The 25214-nt window shown below is 35.7% G+C and overlaps 1 protein-coding gene across 1 annotated transcript in view; it reads right to left on the minus strand.

Annotated features, from left to right (window-relative positions):
* Window positions 1–25214, minus strand: part of ADGRA3 (adhesion G protein-coupled receptor A3) — a 69510-nt gene that overhangs the window by 39751 nt on the left and 4545 nt on the right. The window contains exons 3-7 of the mRNA XM_009272302.2: window positions 12576–12647; window positions 4410–4481; window positions 3021–3092; window positions 2030–2101; window positions 267–427 (exon numbers count right to left, since the gene is read on the minus strand). Of these exons, the coding sequence (XP_009270577.1) occupies window positions 267–427; window positions 2030–2101; window positions 3021–3092; window positions 4410–4481; window positions 12576–12647 (449 nt within the window). The remainder of the gene's footprint in view (window positions 1–266; window positions 428–2029; window positions 2102–3020; window positions 3093–4409; window positions 4482–12575; window positions 12648–25214) is intronic.

Consider the following 25214-nt stretch of genomic DNA (forward strand, 5'->3'; position numbering starts at 1 on the left):
CGGGTGGTGAGCAATTGCATTGTGCATCACTTATTTTGTATATTCTTTTATCATCATTATTATTATTGTTTTCCCTTCCTTTTCTGTCCTATTAAACTGTCTCTATCTCAACCCACGAATTTTACTTTCTTTTTTTCCCCTGATTTTCTCCCCCTTCCCACTGGTGGGGGCGGGAGGAGCGAGCGAACGGCTCTGTGGTGTTTAGCTGCCTGCGAGGTTAAACCACAACAGTTAGAAAACAAGTATCAGTTGTCAGGAGTGCTTACCGCAGGTCAGAAGCTCCTGCTTAACACCAGTCACCGGCTGCGACTGAAGTGACTTGGGATAGGCACATTTAGTTTCACGTACAGTTATATTTCTTTCTTTTAACCACTGATGCATCCACAGTATGTTGCAATCACAAAGAAGATAATCAGTTTGAAATTCTCTGCAACACAAAATAGGTATTCAGTGACAAAATGCAACACCCAAAGGTCTGAAAGCTTGACATCAACAGCCGTACAATGCCTCTCATTGTCACAGACACACAGACAACAAGCAGTCAAACCCCAAAATACAGCGGAGTTGCCTACCACTACGTATTGGAAGATACTCTAATCCTCTGCAAGCTGTGGTCTGAGAACAAAAGTACACACTCCCTGAGAAAAGGAATTCTCTCCATAAATATGAGGAACATCTAATACCCGTGCATGAAAAAACTTCTAGTAATTTCTTTCATGGAGGGAGTTTACGTTATTTAAGTGAGCAATAACAAGGAATTGCTTTCATATGCATCACCATAACTTAAGAATACACTTCATTGCTTCACTTTAGCAATCAAACGCTGTAACAGTAAAATCAACAGAAATATAAAAATAGCCTCTCACCTATTTCTCTTTCCAGAACCACTATTCATACAATTTTAGTGATGGTTTTATTCTGCTTTATATGGAAATCATATAAGGCTTTTCATTGATTCATAAAGTCTTCTCTGTACAATTTAATACTTTCTACTAAAAAGACATACCAAATCCCCCCATAGGTGTCTGTTGTAGTCAGCTAAATTGAAAGAGAACATAAATATTTTACCTGTTTAGAAACAGTTAAAAATGTATCAAAACATATCACTGTGTCTACACTGTTTTTTATCTCTAGTGAAAACAATTTATTTTTCTTTTTGCAAATGTCTAGAGGGTAACACAACATCACAGGCAGAACACTTCAAACACTAAATCAACATTCCTGTGAAACTCCATTTGGTCTTTGTTCACAGGAATTCCTCCAGACACACACATTTTTAATAGCAACGGTTATATCCAGGTTCTCTTGTCAGACCTGTGATGTTCTTGGACAGCAACCTTTATGTACACAATTAAAATACCAGGAATAACAACTTATGAACAATTAAAATAAGTTGGAGGAAGGAAAGCAACATTTGCCTTTATAAACAAGAAATTAACTCGGTGTCAAAGCCAAAAGTCAGAGCTCTTGAGAAAGTCCTAGTACAGCGAGCCAACTGTCATGACTACCAGGGAAAAATGCAAGCTAAACATCAGCACTGATAATATTTTTCATTTGCTTTCTTCCTTACACAAGATTACAACTCTCATGAAATTAAAGGAGAGAAAAATAATGTGAGGTTGAGATGTACCCACTGTTAAGTATAACAAAATTATACTGTTCTTCAAGGACTAAGATCTTCCTTAAAAGTATTTGTTCCCATTATTAAAAAAAAGGTGTAAAATGCTATTTATTTAATATAAAGTAATAAATGATGTATACAGAGTAAAACTTTCAGAAGCCCAGATGCCGGTATAGCTTTGTTCTCTCAGAACTATGTAACAAGTACTGAGCATTCTTTTGAAGGAAGTTATATAAACACCCAAACATCTGTACATACATTTCCCATGCACTTATTCAGATAAAGAAAACGCTGTTATGAGGTCTAAAAGTAAAAATGCAAAACTATAGTACAAACAAGTGATTATAAAATGTTTTTTAAGAACACAAATGATCATGCAAATTATGAGTAGATGCAATAAGTACTTACAGAGACTTTAGTGAACCAAGATGATCGAATGTTCCCTGTGTAAGTGTAGAAAACAGATTTCCAGAAAGATTCCTAAGAAATAAAAGTATCATAATTTGAACTCATGTTCGAGCAATGGACATTTTAAATTAAAAAAAAAATCCCTCTTCAAGGTAACATTATTTTAAAACCTACAGGATACTATTATGACACTCTGTCATAGTTCTCAAGACTGTAAGAATAATAATCAGGTCTGATAGCCTAGCAAAAATTCCAAAATAAACTGTTCCCCAATACTTCTTTTTTTAGCTGAAGAATTTTAAGATTGGGAACAAGGATTGAAAGCAAATACTTTAACTTTATTTAAAGCAACAACTAGCACATGTTGAGCATACATTTCAAGAAGTTAATTTTAAACTTTGTTGTTCACAGTGAATTGATGTGTTGCTGTTAACATGCTGTAAGAAGCATGTTTGATCTAGCAGAATATTTTTAAAGAATATTATACATCCCACTTTCTCTGTATCAGTGAAAGCACTAAGAAGCAAACTACCAGGGCAAAGAAACATCCCATAATCTTACACATTATTTTCTTAAAGTAAATGAAGAACTACAAAACATGCAAAAAAGCCAGCAAAACACAACCATACTGATGCCATGGTAGAAGGCACAGCTATTAAAAGATTCTATAACCCTGAAACATTTTTCTAGGGAAAATATTTTGTACAGTCTGCTACTTTCCCCCTCTCCCACCCCCCCGCTATACCTTCTAAGAAACCGGAAAATGGTTGCAGAGAAGACAGAGCACTGAGCAGTACGGTTTTGGTTGCCCCCCGCCACCCCTTTTTTTTTTTTTAAGCTTGCTATTTAACAACAAACCACAATCATAACCACACTGCACCTCTTTCAAGCGCACACTTAAAACAAACTACTCCCATTGAAATAAAGAATGTTAACTTACATAAGACTAATACTTAAGAAGTGAAATTACATACAACAAAATTATACTCACAATCTAATAAGATTTACAAGTCCTCTAAATATATCTGCATTCAGGCAGCCTATTCTGTTATTAGTTAAGTCTCTATAAATAGGAAAGAAGCAAAAATCAGAATAAACTGTTTTATTTCCAAATGACATACAGTCTGCAAACAGAAGTATTTCAACCAAAATTCATGAGTACAGATTGCACCATATATACATTTAGTCTTTTTCAGCAAAACCCAAAAGGTACTGCTATACGGGTGTACACACATGCACATAGAGTCCTTATTCCATTTCTAAAGTAATAATGGTTTGCCCATATACAGTTAAATGAGCCTAGCCTTACCAGTAAATCCCCTTAGAACAGGCTTGGCTTACATCACTACAAAGTAAATTTTCTTATTTGTACAGTATATTTATCACATGTGCTATGTAACTTAATTTTTTGACCTGCCAGAGAGACCTATACTGGTGCATTTATTGTACATAAATAGGACCACTTCTATATTTATACTTACATAAATATTTAAATATTATATATTTTACAATGTAGGTCTTAAATCGAATTGCCAAAAATTCTTAAAGGAATAAAAAGTAACCCTGAAGTAGTAATGGTGCAGAATTGGCCGTTCAGCTTTATTTTTAAGGTTTTCGAAAGTGCAATTACCAACAAAATTTCCTTTTAAGTGAGCCGATCACAGTGACAAATGAACACATATACTACAAAAATTTAAGAAGGAAATCTGTATGCTGACTAAAGGGGGGGGCTGAAATCACTAAGACTTAAAAGCTGTCCCAGATATTCCGAAAATCTGAAGAGTGTTTTAAAAAAAAAGAAAAAGGGGAAAAAAAGCCATCATGCTGAAGTCTTGTTTTTCAAGTTTCATCTGGGACAGAATTTTTACAGCCAAGGTATAAATCCCCAAAAAATGTGTTAATGGGAATGTTGGCACAACCTTCAATAAAGCAGCATTAACAGCGCTGTAACTTCAGTGTAGTATTAACAGCAAGGGACTGTGTCCACTATGACCTTTGGGGGGGTGGGGAAATCATGAGGAGTTTAACATTTAACAAAGCAAGACTTGATGGCATCAAAGCTCTGAATGAACGTTCACCCAGTGATGTTTCGAGTCACCGCAACACAAAAAGGGAGGAATAATACAAGAGACTGTCAGTAAGAACAAGTGAGACTGCCAAGCCACAAGCAGGGGATGTTCTTCAGTCATAAGGCTGAAAGCAGACTTTGTTTTATACATTAATATATATGTGTGTGTATAAATTTAGACAGCATATACATATTCAACTTTTAATATATAATAGTTTTGCTGTCTAAATTTCCAGAACCTAAGACTTACTCTACTTTTAGGGGTTTTTTTGTTTGTTGGGTTTAAACTGGCTAGCTAGATATACTACTTACAGTCTTTTCAAAGATGAAAGCCCCAGAAAAGCTCCTGGATCTATCGTACTAATAAGGTTGTTCTTAAGGTCCCTGCGGAGAAAAATTATGACATTATATTTATCACAAACTACCCCTTAAAACAGATATACATCCATGAAGATACACTTAACTTGTCTCAACTTGTTTGAAAACTGCCCAAAAAAACCCCACAACACATTTCTACTGTCTCTAACATAGTATCTTTCAAAATTTGAAAATCTGTATTTTAACTAATAAGAGGAATATGAACAGCATGTGTATTCCTTTAAATATTCTATCAGTTCCTATCACATGAAAGAGTATAGAGTCAAAGATAGATTGCCACAGTGTCCAAACAGATTACAGCTGCTCAGGGTGTAACATTAGCTCATTACACAGTACAATACTGTTTAGCACAGTGTTGTCTTCTTCAGCCTACCCAATTTTAAATACTGTAGTAGTGCCCAACATCTACCAAAAGAAGGAAAACAAGGTCCTAAAAATACACCAAAGACACAACATTGAAAGTTTCCACCAACATTACTGGCACAAAAGCAAAGCCCTGGCTGAGAATCCCAAATAAAGCTGGTGAAAAAACTCAGAGCACAGGTTTTTAAATCTTAAGTTTCCAGAATAGGAGATTGTAAGAAGAATGTAAAGTAACTATGTCATTAAACTGCTTTATTAATTTTACAAGTGATACAGGAAATTTAACTCCTAACTCAAGATATTTTGCAGATACAGCTTAGTTTGAAAGGTCACAGAAAGCATCTGCCAGCATCTACATAGTTTTGAACAAACTCTATCACTGCATGAATGCTAAAATTATTTCTACCTCCTTATTCATCCAAGATTTTTACTATACTATTATCTGAAACTTCACAGGCACTTATTACTACAAGGAAAATTTCTCATTCCTTGGTAATATGTGCATGTTCTGCATTTGAAAAGAAAATTAGTAATTTCAATTAAAAGCAATGTTTTAGTAAGCAAGGGTAGAAAAAAATCTCCTAAATCTACCACACCATTAATAATTCTGCCTGAAAGAGAACAGTACAAGAGGATTACATCTACCATCACACAGATATGCATGAGCGAAAATATAAATTCATCCCAAGATTTCACAATAGCATTTCCTGCAGCCAGATTAACAAATCATGGTACAACAGACAGTGTCATGGTACATGGATCACGCTTCAATGCCATACCTAATAAACATTTTAAATACTTGAAATATTTTAAATACTTTAAATTTACCTTGCTGTACAGTAAATTACTTTTCAATAAAATTATGACATCTACACACTTCTCTTATCTCAACTTTATTTTCTTGCCCTGTACAGTGGCAGGGACTGCCAACTACTTCCAAAGCAGTATCAGGAGCCTGAAGAACTGTAATGTTTTTAAGCCTCTTTCAGCAGGTTTATAAACCCAGTACCAAGACCATGACAAATCTGAGAATACTAAATGTTAATCACCACTTATTTATTGGGACAGGGAAGAAAAATGATACTTACTGCTCGTATTTTAAATTTCAGTTTAAAATCATGTAACTCCCACTTAAACTTAAAATCTCACTGTGGAAAACACTCAGGGAAAAAAACCTTGACAACATTCCTTGGAAATCCACTAGTCTAGATATCAGTGATCTTTAATTACTTAAATTCAAAGCGTACACCCTGATACACCTCTTTCTTAAACCCATTGCTTCAGTGGAAAAAAACAATATAGTTTTAAAATTAAAAGCAAGAGTTTTACTACTTCCACAGCCTGTTTATACATTTTGTCAGCGTAGTTGATAAAAACTGACATGTCTATTCTTTATGTAATTTTTTGCTTTTTTTCCCTCCCCTTAGTAGTTCTTAATACCAGTTCCAGAAGGATAATTACACTAGAATTAATAAATTCTTTTTAAAAAGAAATGCCAACAATTTTCATGTTTTCATAAAACTCATTCAATGTATATTCTGTATTTTGTAAATAAGATAGAAAAGCATTAATGAACCACCATACTAAAGTAGTTTTTAAAAAACACCCTGAATGCCCAAAGTGTTAGCATTTTCTTGACTTGCAACTACAAGAGCTGGGGACTCTCTAGGGTATTTTCCCCCCCTCCCAGTGGCAGTCATTAGTAAGCACTAGCTATGTATTCATCTATCAAAAAGTATTAGCAGATGAAAACTGTGAAATAAGAGATATTTAAAGATCTCAAAATTAACACACTGCTGACATGTCTGGCAGCTCTTCAGAAACAGTAAAAGATGTTGATACACAGGCTAGTGCAACTGCCAGGACTCCAGTATCTAGGACAATTTCTAAATGAAGAAATGACAGTTGTGGTTAAACCAACAGACTGATAGGATTCTCACAGAAAAGGGAGGGGCGGGAGACAATCTCATTAGAAAGTTGCGTTTGGATTTAAAGTTTTTGTTGTTGTTTAACACTTATAAATACATTTACACTACTGATTTTTAGCAACAGGAATTTACTCATCTCAGCCACTGATTTTAATAATTTTTCTTTGGCAAAGCTCAACCAACAGGATATAGTTATAGATACTTATTTGTCCAAATAAAAGAAAATCTGTCCAAAAGAAATCCATTAGAAGAGGGTTTCAGTTAGGGTAATATTACAACTTCCCCATGTAGTCCAACTTCTGGCTCAAAGCACAACTAAATCAGATCAACTGCCCCGCTGTTATGTCCAGTGAAGTCCTGGAAACTTCAAAGGATGCAGATTTCACCATCTCACCACCCAACTCTCTAAGTGTTTAACCATTCTCATTATGAAGAATTTTCTTATCTCCAATTGGAACAGCTCTTTTTCAAATCCATGATTAAGTGGGCAAATAGCAACTTACCAACAGGCAAAAATATTTTTAAGAGCCTGACAACTGCACCTAATGTTATATTGTTAAGATAAGAAAAATATCCTAATGAAAGAATACTTAAATGTAACTACGGTTTGCCATGTAAAAAACAAAATCCTTCCATTTAATTAGAATTTATAATGAAGTATTTCAGTGGCCAATTGTCTATGACTTAAAAGCACACATATTCATATGCAGAAATTACTTATGTATGAATACATATTACTTATGATTTATTGCTTTCTGTCTCAGCACAATGAAGACTGTCTTAATTATTACTAAAGCATCCTGCAGGCACAAACAAACAATGCATATATATACACATACTGACATGTATACATTATTTAGCTCTCTCAACTACCATTGGATAAACTATCTTTTCTTCCTGAACAGAACTTGAAAATGAACGTCAGACAAGAAACACATTAGCTACCATGGACTCTTACTACATGAAATGCCTTTTCAAAAAGGAAATGGGGAAAGAGGACAAAGAAATTACAAAAACAGGTTAAACAAAGTCAGCCTATCCCTCCCACAGCTCTATGGGGTGTAGATTTTATGCAGGCAGATCCAATAAATGGTTATGACTGATTAAACAATTTTTATGTTTCCTCATCATTCACTGTGTATGATTTAAATTCTACCCTATACATACATAGGCTTTCTCCCTAAAATATAGCAGGCTATATTTATTTTGAGTTTTCACCATCAGCGTACCAAATATTTAGGGTACCACCAAAATTGTTGATAACTGAAAGCCCAATACTTTATTGCATGTGGGTCTCAGATGTAGAATTCTGCTTTCAGGTCACCATATCCAAATTGTATGTGAGGATCAAGTTCTGCTGGGGCTGTTTCACCTGGTTCAAGTAACTCTCTCTAGGAACGGAAAACTGGCTCAAATCTATCACCGATTTGGACTATATTAGTGTAACACAAGAATAGAAAACAACTGGAGTGTCCAGGTTTGTAAGGAACCATGAAAGAGGAGACAATAGACAGTTACAAGACTTGAACATTTTCCAAATGGAAATTTAAAAGTTGTTACTAAAAATCATCTCTTGACTTTTTGAAGAGTTCTTACATATGCTTTTGACATCCCCTTGCGTCTAAAGAAATGGACAGCAACTTGGATCACTGTGTTTTGCTTACCCCACCACATCACCTGTGACATGCACTGATGAACTACAATAGTCAAAATTTCTTGAAGGTGTAATACAAAAAAGTTTAAAAAAAATATGCTTGAGACTACCACACTTCCGCAAACTAAACAAAAGCTAGAACCTAGACCAGAAAACCTTTGTTTCCTTCAAATAATTTCTATACTTCCTACAGTTCAGAATACTCCAAAGCATTCAATTTCACAGCTCAGATTTTTCAGCAGAGACAAGAAGCACATTTCCCCTGCCTCACCATTCATCTTTCAGAAATTACCTGAGAACCAGGTAAGGATGGGGAAAATAAATATTTTTTTAGCCTAACACTCTCAGTCTTCTCCTGAAAGAGCCACAGCTAACAGAGATGGCCCTTTCCAGAACCAAAACCAGAACTAAAGTTAGAGCAGAAAACACATTCCTGAATATTCATAAAACCACTCCTCCACTCAGTAATATTCAAACAAGAAATACTGACACTTTCCAATCACATTTAAAGACTTCCCCCCCCCAAAAAAAAAGTTCACATCCACCACTAGAAGAGCTCAGGGCTGTCTTTTCACATGCTCTGCTGCACTATCACAACAAGAATTAAAATCAGAAATTGTTACTGTCTGAAAAAGTATTAGATGCTCCTATTTTTAAGGCATCCATATATCTGTAGATTGGTGCTGTAAAAACAGGAGAAAAAAAATGAGACTGTCTACAAATAACACTCCCTTCACACTGCATATTTTCCCTTTTCAAAGGTATATTAGTATATCCTAAAAATACATTGGTAAACCCTTGTCATTATTTATGGTTCAATAAATATCACCCCCTTCTTTTGCTATCTAAATATCTTACTGAATTACGTGCCTATCTCTTCCTCCTCTCTCCCTCATGTACAATGAAAAATAGCACTTTATAAATGCATAAAGTAATCTTCCTTATCCTCGCAAAAATCAACAAGCAGCATTAGCTAGCTTCTAGATGGAAGACAGCAGTTTTCTTCCAAGCTGCTGGATTTTGAATAATGCTATATAAAGTCAAGTATCTACTAGATGAACAATTATCTGTCACAAATTAGTTGTGCAATAAGTTACTTCAACATTTAAACTGCAGGAAATTCATAGTACAACATAGCATTAACAAAGTCAGTGGAGATTAAAATATTTAACATCTTTTTGTACAGACACTTTAATTACCATTTACGGCAGTTAAAATCTTTGACCTGCTTACTGTTATTCTTCTATTATTTGCATGATTTTTTTCCTATAAGCGTAGATGTAGGCATAGCATATTCATTTTCCACTATAATTAACAAATATTTTACCCTCCAGTAAAACAAAACTCTTATTTTGGTAATCTTATCACCCTGTTTACAAAATAATGCATTACCAAATTCTACATTTTCATAAATTAAGATACGTGCACAAAATTAACAAACAGATTTAAAATTCCTACTTGGGGCCAGCATTTTTAATGCACTTCCCCATAGTTTTGGGGCATACAAGCAACAAATAAAACAATCTCTCCCTTTCAATAGTAACAGTGAAGAATTGTCAGATGGGGATGAGGTCAAGAGATAACATGTTAGAGCAAAATGATAACCTAAAGGGCAACAATTTGCCAGCTGTAGATACCACATGCCCAAGTTTATCTGAAGAACCGAAAAAATAACAGAAACCATTTAAAAATATGTAAATTTTCATTAAGATGTCCAAGAACTAAACAGGAGAAAACAAGTTTAGTGTGTTAACAGATGAATTACCAAGTTGTGAATCTGTATTTCAGGACTGAAAATATTGATTAAAATGCAATTAAAAACAATTATTATGCAGGTACATGTTCCTGACATTAGTTTATTTTTTTTTAAAAGGCTTTGTTTAAAGATAACCATACACGTAAACTCTATCCAAAAACCATTAAGGAGAAACAGCAAAAACATTTGCTATGAAGTATAACATTACAAGGAATGAACAAACAAGCATTAAATGCATACAGAATCTCCCCTGGTAAGCAGTAATGTTAAGTGACAATGCTACTGTCTGAATTAACTATTTAAATGCTTACTGAATTTATTTATTTTATCTCTGTTTCATCTCTTAAATTAAAAGTGGGGAAAAGAGCATATCTATTAAGAAAGAAAACACTCATAAGGAAACAAGGGGAAGTATGAGTAGTAAGAAAAAATAAAAATAAGCAAGAAACTGTCAAAAAAGTACAATTTTAAAGGCATGCAAGTTATCACAGTGAGCATTAAGGAATATAATTTGAAACTGCTGAATATAATGTTACTGTTTAAAATAGTTACCGTGGCTTTCAACTTTTTTTTCCTTTTACTATTGACTATTCATTTAGGTTTGAAAAATTATTTTAATTACAAGAGTAGCTTCTGTCCAAGGTCACAAGAGCATTTAAAGCAAAGTTTACTTTTAGTGTGGTTAAATAGATTTTTTTTTTTTAAATAAGTCTTGCACACACAAATGTCGTTAATGACTAGTGTATCATGCTAGTTATCCCTTCCTTTATGATGAAGACACCTGAATATTAACAATAATTTGTTGATGTATTAACTTGTACACCAGTGCACATGAAGTGTGTTACCTCGTTCAGATGAGACCACTATACCATCTAAAATACTGCTACCCCAGATCACTTCAAATGCTCAAAACATGATGCCTTACTGCTTTCTTTTCCTTTTCAGGAAAGAAGATATTAAAGTAACATAAAAAATCCTTACAAATGACAGGAGTTAAACAGAAGAAAGCTGGGTTCTTATAATTTTAAAGAAAATTAAGAACTGGATTCATAGAGCAAATGTAAATGATCATCTCAAACTAATTAGAGTTTCAAGTATTTCCTGTCTGAAAATTGTAACGAGTTACAACAAATAACAACTGTCAGCAGATGCCTTTATTACCTAGAGCAAGGATGCCAAAATAATGTGTAAAGATCCAGAATGCCATCACTGCTGATAACCTTGCTTCTTTGGCACAATGGCTTATTTCTACAATAAAGCTCATCTGCCAGTGCAGAAGACAAATCTTTCTTCTGACATGTGGGGGATGGAGGAAGTGTTTGAATTTATCTAGGCCAGGCTGACCGGGATTGCAGCCTTCAAGTTTTAGAGAAAGAATAAAATACTTTTAATCCCCTGAAGCCAAAAGTCCTTTGGAATTCTTCCTAGATGTTGCGAGATGATTATGAAACTGGCTACTTTCCCAGTCAAATGGCCTAGAAAAATCCTTATCTCTAAAGTTTCTGCTTGCTCCCAGGTAGATCAACCTGCCAATCCTGACCTTCTACCAGCTGGAAAAAAGCTGACTGTAACAGAAGCTACAATGCTTCTCCTTATCCCATAGGTGATACATCATCTGAAAGGGAAAGTGAAGACAGGAAGCAAAAGGTGTCAAAGAAGTTACTCCCATCAGATTCACTCCCGTTTTTTCCCCCCATACATTCAATATACACTGAAGTTGTAAAGTAAGCAGCAAAACTGTTAAAATAAGTGTCAACAACAAACTTAAAATGCATCTAGCCTCTTTTAGAGGCTCTAATACATCTGCTTCCCCTACAAATATACTTTACAATTGTTTGATAAAGGACTTGACACTTCATAAGAAAAAAATTAAAGAAATAATTTTCTTTACAACACAAGTTTTACAGAAGTTTTCATATTACAAGACCAACAACAACAAAGCAAATGCAGTCATCATGGCATTCCAGTGAACTTCCCACTGAAACTGCCCTAATTGCACCCACAGGTGAGATTATCCCTTTATGCTGTTACATGACATTCATATTCATGAAGAGAATGCTTAACTATGCTTAACTATGTTAACTCTTCAATCACAAAAAAATACATCAAAATAAAGTAAGAACACAGCTCTTAAGACATTTTCTTCTCAAAATTACTAATGAAACATAAACAGAACACAGCTTTTTAAGGAGTGCTTACAATCTTTCAAGAAGGTTTAATCCAGAGAAGGAACCATTCTTCAACTCTGTTATTTTGTTGTTACTCAGAATCCTGTAAATAAAAACGGACAAGAACAATATATTATAAATTTGGTAACAAAATTATTTGCTGCAGCTTACATTTCTGGTGTAAATCTTTTTAACAGCTAAACAGAACACAGCTTTTTAAGGAGTGCTTACAATCTTTCAAGAAGGTTTAATCCAGAGAAGGAACCATTCTTCAACTCTGTTATTTTGTTGTTACTCAGAATCCTGTAAATAAAAACAGACAAGAACAATATATTATAAATTTGGTAACAAAATTATTTGCTGCAGCTTACATTTCTGGTGTAAATCTTTTTAACAGCCTTTATATCAAACTACAATGCCTAGCTCATTGTCTGAGGTGTACATAACAGCACTGCTTAAATATTATGAAGGAAAAAAAGAAAGAGGATTTTCTGTTATGTGCCCTAAGTACCATGCAAGCTTACATAATTAACATATGAAAGAAAGTACACCCATATAGGATTATCATAATAAAACACCAGAATTGGCATAATAGAAAATGAAGTATTAATCAACCAATCTACACATTCAACATTCTCTTCTTCCATACCCATTTTAGTTTCAAAACCACACAGCATATTGCCTGTTTCCCATTTCCACTGCTGCCACCCTCAGCCACCCACACACGCTCACTTCTCCCGTGTTGTGCCACCTTTCCCAGCCATCCTTCACACATTCATCCTTCTCCTCAAGGCAATCTTTAAGACATCTGCAAATAAGCTCAGCAAGCACTCCTTTATTTCTATCTATCCTTCCTTCTCTCAAAGGACCACACAACCGCAAGTTCCCTCTTCCACACGAATAACTGGATCAGGCCCATCTAGCCAAGTACCTTATTCTCCAGTCACAGCCATCTGCAAATTATCAAATTAGGAATCCCTTGGATAGCTGGATGCTTCCTTACTTAGAAGGACCTGCTTTCTATACAGCTACATATTTCTGTCACAAAAAAGCCGATTTTCCTTTGCAATAATGTAAAATTTTGGCATCCGCAACACATTGCAAAAGGTTTTGCAGTACAAAGCTCCGTTCTATAAAGAATGCCTCATCTCATTCATTCTGAACACAGCTCCTGCTAGCTTCATTTGATGCTCCCCACTTCTTACACTGAAACAAGCAGTAATCAATCCCCACCTACCCTCCTTTTACCACGTGTAATTATGTAGAAACCTAGATGGTCTCTTGCCAGATGGAAGATTCATATTTTTGTGTGAAGAATAATTAAGTAAAAGTCATTTTGTGCCACATTAATCATTTCTGAGCTCTTTCCAGCTTTACTACACTCAAAAAATTCTGAGATAAGACCACCAGAACTGAAATAGTATTCTACACACAGACAACTCGCAAATCTACACAGTGGGATTATGATGTTCTGTGTTGTTTCCTACTATTTTCCTAGCAATTCCTAACATCTGATCTGCCTTTACCACTTGTACTAAGAATTGAAGATTTCTGATCAGCTCAGTGCCCATCATCTTACATATGAAGACAGAATTGTTGTCATCCCCAATACAATTTTCATTTTTCTACAATGTGCTGCTTCTGCCATTTGATTGCCCAATTACTAGTTTCATAACTTCTTCCAAAATTCTTCACTTTACCCTCATCCTTATTATATCAAGCAACTTACCAAACTCTGTCAACCCCCTACTCACACTGTTTTACAGGTCATTAAGAAATACATTGTGTGTTACAGGTCTCTCAGACTCCACTCCACTAAGAAGGCTAACCATTTACTTCCACATCCACTTCTTATCCTTCAGCAAGTTAGCTGTTTGTACAATGATCTTCCATTCTAGGCTGACATACTATTTCATCAAATGCCTGTGGCGAGGGACTGAGAGATACCTTTTGGAAAAGCATCTATGTCTCATTATATCAATTGGATCATCCTTGTAAATATTTTGCTGATTCTGAAGAACTCCAGAGGTTTGTGGGGAAGAGCTTCCCATTACAGGAGATGTAAATTTTCTGAAGTACATCTCTCTCTTTATCCAGGTATCCAGTATATTTATTAGAAATTCTACTGATTTGTTCAACACAAACATCAGACTTGGAACCATGTAGCTCCCCTAAACTCCTGATGCACTTTTAAAAATCAGCATTTGCCATCCCTCCAGTCCTCAAAAGTCAAGTTCATTCTAAGCAAGACTTCAGACACTCATCATTTGACTTTTTCATCCCTGAGCTCTTCTAAAAGCTCTCCAGTGCACACCATCTTGTCCTGGAAATTTATTCACTCTGTCAGTTTGTTCCACAACTTCTGCTACAGTCACTTCAATTTCAGACAGGTCCTCTATCAAATGCGTCCTGCAGATCCAACATGTCCGTGCACTTCTTCACTTACACCAATTATGTCTTCAGGCTGGATAACTACTTCTGCACTTAGAACTGCCACTAGGAGATTTCTTTCCAGTCTACTACATCTTTCAGATATCCTTTACAATAGACATAAAACAAGCACACACACACCCCCCCTCTTTCCTCCACTGCGTAAAATTTATTATCTAATGACAAGGATTAGTACTTCAAAACACATCATGAATAAGATAAAACTAAAATACAGAAATACCAATCTATGAAAACAGCATAATTTTGACACAACCACATATTACGATTACGCTAAGTAGTTTTCTTCTCCAGGTTTCTCAAAGATTGCCTCAAGCCTCTGTGGTTTAGACAAACACAGGGCAGGCAATTTTTTGTCTCAAAAAAGCTCTGGCTTTGAGTCAGTATCTCTCTCTCAATCTCACATACACAGAATCAAGACAGCTGAACAAATTATTTGAAAATCTTTCCATTTCCAGTCTGACAGACAGAAGGTTTGAAAATTCTTGAAGTTAAGATTAAATCATTCAACCCAGGTTAACAGTTCTGATGCTAAAAGAAGACCCCATTCCTTCTCCTCCCCCTACAGTCATACCATGTATTTCTGCAGCTCATCTCAAGTCACCCCTGGTACCCACTGCTCCACGAGCAATGAACGTTAAACTACACATTTACCCAAGGCATCTTCCAAGAGATTAATTTATATGTCAACCGCAAAAGTGTGATCAACATAGTACGCAACACAGTCAGCTAACCCCGGGTGAAGACTGATCACGGGAATGGTGGAAAGGATGAGAAAAAAAAACTACTTAAAAGTATACTGAGAATTCGCTGTTTTATGTGCCTATAATGCCTGTAACATCCACTAGAGTGTCAGCTAAGAAAATCTGCTCTTGTGAAAATACAGTTCTAGAGTCAGATACATTAAGCTACCTTACAGGAAGGAAAGAAGGAAAATTGCCCCTTGGCTGCAGCTGCGATAACCTAGATGACCAAATGAAACACAGAGAGTATTCTTTAAAAACAGATGTACAAATCAAGGAAGTCCGGGTACTCTTCAGAAATCTACATGTATTTCAAGGAATCTTTGCATCAAGGAAGGCCCAACATGTAACAGAAAACCAGAATACACATTTGCAAGACTGCAAGTTTGGTAAATAGAATAATAATAATAATCATCTACAACTTGGAATGCCTGCAAAACTAGTAAAATTTAACTGAAGCATTAAAAATCACACATCCTGAAGTCTTTGAAACTACTTTCACTTCTACTCAAAGAGAAAAATGTTTCAACCTAAATAGTAAGTACAATTTGTAGAAATGGTAGGTACAGGATTCATTCTGCAAACCAAATCTATTCAGAGCAAAATACACCTTTATTTCAACATTGTTCCTGATTTCAGAAGCATATGTGGGAAGAAAAATAGTAATATATAAAGACAAGAATGAAGGAGCTTATAAAAAAACTCATTAATAGTTAATGCAAACTGAACAGAAGGCATAACAGCAGCCGCAAGGAAAAAAAAACAAAAACAACACAGACCAATTTCAGACATGGATAAAATAAGAAGAAAAAAACAGGAGGTTCAGAAAACATCCAAGTCAACGCAAGCAAGCAAACTACAATGTTTGGTAGCACAGAAATAATTTGTATTTTAGTTACAATTGACTTCATCTTAAGATGATTTACTGATTTTTCCTGTACTTTTTCCAGAAAAAGGAGCTATTCAAAATGGAGCAGAAACCACTTCAAAAGTAGCTATAACTGACTGAAATTTAAAATATATAAGAATTACAATTCTGTAAAATAAAAATTAGTTTTCTGACATTGCCTATAAAATAATAGGCCTAAAGCAGAAGCCTTTGAATATCTGTGCACTGGGTAAATTCCTCTCTGGAGTGTGATGTACAAATTATAGTCAGCCTGATTTAGTATTTTCTCTGCAGAGGCTATTAGTTGCTCAACCATAAAGGTTTAGTACAATAAATGATAGATTTTACAACACTCCATATAACCTAAGACATTTCATCACACTTAAAAATGTTTTAAGTATAATCTTTAAAAAAATGCAGTTTAAAACTTGCTATTAATATATTTAGTCTATACATTATTTGAAGTGTTAAGGGATGTGGCATAAGACGACAAAACACGATAAAGCATTCACCTCAAAGTAGATGTTTTATAGTCACTTTCACAATTTCTGTGCATTAATCTACAGTGAAATGATGGACTATTATATACCACTTAGACACAGAAAATTATTTGTGATCAATAATAATTCTAAGTTACTAGTTTAAGACCATAATTTTTCCTAAGAGGCAAGTAATTCTGAAAATATGCAAACTTTTCCATCATTAAGAAGTTTAAAGGGAAAATGGTAGAGAGCTACAGATCTCCACTCATCCCCATCTTGTTCAACTCTTCTTTAACAAGTGACTTTGCAACATAAATTATGTACCTGGAGATTTCATGAAGGGGTTTCCACAGCCCAATGTCATTGTTGCTCCGTACGTCTTACAAGCTCCAGATCACTTTTTTTTTTCTTTTAAATGATCAACAATACCTGCTTAGAACAAATGCATTTTGCTTGTCCAACCCTTACGTAACAGAAAATAAAATGTGGAACTGCCGTATGCAAACACACTCGCAGCCATGGGAATCAACACTAAAAACTTGGAAGAACAGACAGCTGAAAAGTAGGTTCTAGAAAGCATTATGGACAACATCTCAAGTCACCTTAAAGCAACATATTTCCCTGTCCTTTGACCAAGCAGAATGGTTGTAGACACAAAGGGGTGATCTGAAACAACACACCTCAAGAAAAAAAAAAATACCACCACCCCCAAAAAAAAGAAAAACCATCCCAGCTTTTCACCCATTCCAAGAACATTGCTGAAATGTTCCTTTGTTGAATATAGCTTGGATCTGAAAGCCCTGTTTCCATTTTGCTCCATAAAGTGGCAGAAGAATTTGGCAAAAATCTGCAAAGAAACTCAACTCTGGCTCTAACTTATTGGCGAGACCTTTAGCAATAGATGCCCAGTTGCTAGCATGCAAAACATAACTATGCAAAACATAACTATGCAGTCAAACCCAAAGTCTGTCCTTTGTACTACAAAGAGTTTTAGCAACAGATATTAAAGGTGATGTAATCATCCTTTTCTTTTTGATACAGCAGGAACAAAAAAAAAACCCAAGGCTTGGTTTGTTTTTACCATTAGAATAAGGTGATAAGCACTAAGTGAAAAAAGTTTTGTTCTATGAAACAATTTTAGCTTGTCAGCTATAAAACAACCATCACTAAGACAGCAGTCAACTAGACAGGAGTTTAGAATGCATCTCCAAACTTCACAAATGAATCTTTTCATAGGATACTATTAAAATACACACAGATCCATTAATGCTATTACAAAACAGTCAAAATGGCCTCCAAGAAGCCTGTACGAAGATTGGGAGACAGTGCAACTTTTAGCTGAATGCTGAAGTAGCTTCCAGAACACTTTTTAAGAGACTCAAATAGAGAGCCAGGAAATAGAAAATAAATCAGATCATTTCATGATGATGGCTGTATACTCTAAGGACTGGGAAAGCGGCCACCAGCAAAAATTGGACTAAAATAACCATCTGTACATCCAAGAAAAATGCTTTCTGCTGAAAGCCATGAACATGCAAAAAGAAATGCATTTTTCAAAGTTTATTGTGTAGAAGCTGTGATTTAACAAGGATATAAAACCAATATTTTTCAACAGTTAGTATTTTGCCTTCTAGTGAGTTACTGGTGTCAAAGGAAAAGAAACGTAAGTAATGGACTGAGCAGAACATGAACAGTACTTGCTTAAAAGTAACCCTGAAATGAAAACACTCCACAAGCTATGTACAGAGAAAGAATTATGAATCTTTCCAGAGCTCCTAACAAAAGGAGACAGTATTTACCAATTTAACAAAAACATTATAATTAAGGAAGCTTAGCAATGAAACATTTGCAAAATAGAAGTTTGGAACAGATAAAAGATTTCCTGTGCTATTTCATTATTATGCACACTAAACAATATTAAGATTGTAAACTAAAACACTCAGAAGTAATGAAGTTACAGAATTAAAACTGTGTCTATTTATATTGCTCCATTTTTAACTGGGAATGTGCTAACTTTATGCGATGTAATGATGGACTTCTTCTTTTCCTACATCATTCCCTGCATCATTCAAGCAACGATGCTCACTTTGTGCACTGCTATTCAAGATATTTTCTTCTTGATATTCAGTCTGTGGCCGCATGCTTTATTTATTGCCTTTCTTTAAGGACAAACCGTTCTTTAAGGACAGAAATTCTTTATTTCTAGTGAAATACAGTGCCAATCACTGGAGTACCTAAGTGAATTTTCTATGTAAAAGTACTAAATAAAAATAATCTTAGAAAAAGGACAGAACTGAGGAGCAAAACAGAACACAAGAATGAGTAGCAATGTTGCTGAAAATGATACTACTATCAAAAGAAATTCTTGTGAAATTATGACCTTACCAACCAAACCTCTCCTTCTAGTACTTATCCCAGGTTGGAAAGCCTACCTAAGAGAAAATTAAGAGGACACAGCAACATCCAATTTCTTCCAACACTAACTCTGAGCTGCCATTTGTAAAGCTAACCAAAAGCACTGGTAACCTAACCCTTGTGACCAGTACATTCTGGGAAGCTTCCTCCAAGTTCTCTCTCCCCACTCCTCTTCTTATCTGTAGCATCTGCATTAGTTTAAGATGTGATCGACTTTTTCTGTAGTAACCCTCCTGTCTTACTCCCCTCCATTCTGCTTCCTCTTGAGTTTCCCACTTCTTATCCACCAGTTGTACACTTTTTAGGATTCTCACTGACTTGCAGTTTAGTGCAAGTTTACCCTACCCCTCCAACCTCCATACATACAAGACAGTAACTTGTTTCACAGGAAATACTGTACACACACACATGCCTAGCCAGACTCTCCTAACTTAAGCTGTTACGGCCAATACATTCTATGCATCCTATCACAGTACCATTAATTACAGCATATGCTGTCACGCCCAGTCTCACATGTATTTACATTTCCTATCAGGTAAATGTGCTCTCTAGAAAGTGCTTTGTCTAGACACATCAGCAAGCACTTCCTGTCAACTGCTGGCACACGAAGATACATTTTCACAAAAATTTATATCCTAATCCTACATAAGTCAACAGTTTTTGGATAGTTTAGCTCCCTGAACTGACTAGGCATGGAGCCAGACAAATGCTAGCACAGCAGCAAAGGGGGCGGGAGGGGGAACCCAAACACCCACACAGCAAGAATCTGGGAGGTGAAGGTACAAACACACCAGCTCCAGTTCAGGCTACAGTTTTACAGGCAGCTGGATGGGGACGTACCTTTCTGCACTCAGAGGGGGAGATCTCCTTTCCCCTGCCCTTGCTCCTGATCGTCCCTGTGTCAGAAGCAGAAAGCCGGGGTGGAAGGGGACCTCCCTTCTCCAGCACAGAGCTGTAAGTTCAGCTCACTGCAAGCCACGGAAAAAATAATGAGCCCATCAACACACAATTTTGAGAATTGGTTTAAATTCCTGTTAACACCAGAGGCTGTTATCCTAAAACAACAGTTCGAGGTATTAGAATCAGTTGTTTGGGATGTCTTACAGGATGCTTTTAGAAATCCGAGCGTAACTTGCAAACTCTGCCTGATACTAAGTGTCAAGGTAAAACCTATTCTGTAACAACATGGGCTAACTAATAACGAGTTCTTGTATCTGACAGAAATAAGCCTTTATGTTCATCTCCTCAGATGGAAATGGCACATCATGTGGACAATACCAGAAAAGTTTTCCCAGACCATGTTATACCACTACCATTTGCTTATATGATCCATCTTCTCCTACTGGCATCCAGTCACTAATCCTGCCTTTACTGATTTAGTGGGTAGCTGCTGAATTTCCAAGAGTTCTTGCCCATCTCTCACTAAGCCAGTTACACTCACCCTTCAGCACCTTATCTGGTCTGCCTTCATTCCCTCTGAAGTCCTTCTGACTTCCCCCATCTCCATAATCAACACATCCATTCAAAGAAACCCTCCCTCCCACCTCAACTCCTCCCCAACTCCCAGTAGTAGTTTCTGCCTCCTAATCCAATCTCCCTGCCTTTCTTCACTCTGTATCTAGACCCTAACTTCCCTCCCTCTACCTCAAAGCATCTTTTTTTCCCTAGATTGAACTGACCTAGCAGAGGACACAGATTGTACTCTTAGACAAAGCACCTGAACACGGCACAGCCACCTAGAGCTGTAATGCTGGAGACTTGCCTGGATGAATCCTAGAACACACTGTCCAGTGCAGACAGAAGTGTGGAATTAAGCTGCCTATTTCTTAAACATCTTTAATCAATCTGCATTTATTATGTTTGGTTTGTTTGGGTTTTTTTCCCCTAAAAAAGCTCTTAGTTGGTCTGCCTTGCCAAAAAGGTCAAGTTCCTACTCCAAAAGTGACAGCTCCGCAGCCCTGCCAAAACTGGCTGACTAGCTTGGATCACACACACCACCAAAGCAACTGCGCTACTTTGGGACCTAGCAGCTCTGCACTGCAGTGCATGGCATCCCATTCCCTCTAAGGCAGCTTGGAGATCTGTAGGACAGTACTGTACTGCACCACTGGAGATGCCCTGTGTAATTACCCAAGGAGGAGTCACAACACAGTAATGCACATGAACAGTAATTAACGGATACGTTCCACTGTAGCACTCTAAAGGCAGCAAGACATTGCAGTTTTCACTGCTAAACAGCCAAACAGTGAAATCCAAAGGTGAAGATAATATTCTCATCTATTTACTCTGTTAAAGACTGAAGATATTTAATAGCTTAATTAATATTTAAAATTCATTATCTCACTGCAGAAAGCAAAACTCACAAAACATACTTCAGTTATCTTCTCTGAAGTTCTTAAATTTAAAACAATTTATTACTACTAATGAAAAGAAATGCTCAAGTGTTTTTAACCTTCATGGATTAACTACTGGTACAAAGAAAGCATTTAAACTGTATAGATTCAAAAACGATAGAGACTATTATGGTGAACATAAAGACTAAATAAGACAGCAATGACAAATCCATGAACCTGCAACATATCTGGCCCATGCAAAGTATGTATGGGAACCATTAAATTCTGAAAAAATCTCATCTTGCAGCTCCATACTTGTTTTAAATTACAAAAATAAGTTCTAAAACATGAACAAACTGCAAGCAAAAAAGGAATGAGACACGTAGTTATTCCTTCTTCATCACTGCAGCACAAATTCTAGTTCTATTTCTTTAACTCTTGGCATTAACTTTTAAATTTTAGTATTTTGCAGTTTTGCCAAACTGAAACAAAAAACAGGAGTACTACTGATCAATAAAAAGACAACAATAAAAGAAAAAAGTACTAGTCCTGAAGATGACAATCGCTCTTCCTGAGGCTAGATACAGCATAACACATTGAACATTTAATACTCACTGAAGGGCTAATGGGATGGCATCATAAAGGACATGGCATTGCTTGTATGGATATCCTTATGGGAATAAAGGTATTGAGCAACTCTACATTAATATTTTGGCTGGGAGAATTAAAAAAATTAATTTGTCCTCATTACAAAAATTTAAATTTGCTCTCCAGAGTTTTGCAGAACTTGCCTCTGTCCTCCCTTATTTTTAACTCAGCAGTAATCAATACATAGCTCTTATTCAAAATCTGAACCCCAGGCTTTTAACAACTGCCTACAATTGTATCTATGGTACAGAAGCCATATTTCTAATTACTTCACATATTTACTCAAAAATACAATAATCTCATTGTGAAAGGCACCTAAAACAATTTAAAAATGCTTATATAGAATAATAATCTTTAAAAAAAAAATCAGTATGCATTGATACAATCATTATTGCATGAAGACTATTACCAATTACAACCCACCATGTATGTTAAAGCCATTACTGCAACACTAAAAGAAACAGGAGGACACTATTCAAACTTGACTGGGTATCCCAGTGGATATCTATTAAGAACATAACATGATGTCTTCTGAAGTTAAATAGTTATTTAGGTAGAACAAAATACTGCAGTTTAGAAGAAAACTCTGTTCAAATTGTGACCTCAGAATTTTCCTGCAATACTCAAATGTACACAATCATAAAAGAATACTGTATGTATTTGATATCCTATAGTAATAACCCCACAATAATGAATCAGTGTTGGTAGAGGGCATACAGCAAAGCATGAATCTGATTTTGAATGTGGATTGCTGTCTTCTCAACAAGGTAAAAGACGTACACAAAATCTAATAGATATATACTGAATAGGTCTATTAGAATATAAGCCTAACAGAAAATGAAACATCACTAATGATTTTTAGGAGTGGGATGCCACTGGTAAAAATGCATGCACAAGTACCTGCAAATTACTAAATTGTGGATACGACAATTCTCAAGTATTGTCTCTGTACTACCATGTGTTCATGAGAAAAATACATTTTGCATAGTCCGTGTATCCACTAACCGAAGAAAATTTTAAGATAAGTTTTAATGGGAGTTATTAGCCCTTTGTGTCTTCAAAAAATGTTATCACTGCCCAAGTTATTAGTACTGAGCACTTACAACAGTCTAAAATAGACTATTTTAACAAAAAAGGGATTAGCTGTCAAAAGTACCTTCAAGTAAATAATGGAAACGTACTTTAAAAGAAGCAGCAAACTTCCACAGAAGACATTTACTATGCCTATACCTCCCATTTGTCAATGTTTTGGTAAAGGACACTTTTTTCCAAACACGTAATAGAGAAAGGCCCAACTAAGTAAAACAAAGGAAATGAACACAGTTCAGCAAAGCATCATATCATGCCTCAAGAAAAGAAAAGAATATTAAAAATCATAAATATAAGTCACTACATAATAGCTTTTGCTTTATTTTTAAAAACTGAGGAGTCCTTTTTCTGTAAGAAGGGAAAAATTACTCAAATTACACATAATTCATGTAATTACAATGTTGTCACACATTGTGATACAAGTGACTCCTTGCAATATGAAAATGAAGAGTCCTTTTTCTGTAAGAAGGGAAAAATTACTCATGTAATTACACATAATTCATGTAATTACAATGTAATCACACATTGTGATACAAGTGACTCCTTGCAATATGAGTGACCTTTTGCTTTGAAACTTTTGGAATTTAGGAATTTGTGTTACAAATGGAAAGGCTGCGCAGATATCTGGAAGGCCAAATAAGTATGCCTTTCAGCTGTTTAATGGATGTAGTTCAACATGATTATACTTAGGAGCTGGACAAAAACACTGACATTTTAAGATGCTTCTCAACAGGAACCCAGTTAAGCATATCTTTGAACAGTTCTGAACATAAATCCAGACTAATGCTCTGGTTTGTAAATTCTAACACTTCTAAGTGCAAACGCTGATACTCCTATGTTCCTATCAGGTTATGTGGGTAAGTGAAGTTCGCAGACCAGTAAGGCTGCTGATTCAGAAACACAATTCTTTACTGAATATATATGCTTTTCCTCTGTTTATTTAGATTCCTATTTCTATAGAATGACCTATGTGTAACAGGTAACTAAAATTCTTAACAAATAACAAGGGTTACAACTTCATGGGCTTGTCTTCAGTGGGATTACACATTCTCTTCCAAAGAACAAAGTAATGGCTAATATCCAACAAGTTATGACATCATCATTTGAGCTTGCATCAGAGACAACAGCGATGGATATCTTATCTCAGACTTCTATTACAAGAGTATAGTGCATTCCTTACTTAAATGTGAATCATGGCAACGGCTTCAGTATCTACTGAAATACAGAGCACGTCAGACAAAGCACCGAGTTACATTCATGTAGTTATGTTATCTTCACACCAAAAGCATCTCATCTAGCTGGTTAAACTACAAAGGTCAAAGCCATCTCTGGTGTTCATGTAGATACACCCTTCATTTGCATCCCAATCAGTTTTTATTATATAAGGCTACGAAAAATTCCCTTCCTTAGCTATAACTAAACTTGAATTCACCTTGGAATTTGACCTAACTGCTCAGTAAAGCACCAGCTATTTCTACCTGGATTCTGAAGGAATCTCAATTTACAGTACTGCCAGAAATCCTAAACATTACTTATTCTCCCATGGACATCTCTCTGTACTTTAATACTCTTCTTCCAGCGTTTGCTTTCCTTCCTCAATCACGAAACAAACTTATTTTGTCTCTTATCAACCGAAATCAAGTTAGGATATTTTTTCTGAATTGTAACTAAAGATTCTAAATAATACTGACCGAAATTACTAGTACAATAAAATGTTCAGTGGCAAACAAAGGCCAAGGCATTTCACAAATTAAGTGACCCTGCTATAAGGGACGAGGCCCAAGTGACTGTGCTGTAAGCACAGACAATGCCCCAGAGAAAGC

Source organism: Aptenodytes forsteri, unplaced genomic scaffold (assembly GCF_000699145.1).
Source record: "Aptenodytes forsteri isolate BGI_AS27 unplaced genomic scaffold, ASM69914v1 Scaffold333, whole genome shotgun sequence".
Taxonomy (NCBI): Eukaryota; Metazoa; Chordata; class Aves; order Sphenisciformes; family Spheniscidae; genus Aptenodytes; species Aptenodytes forsteri.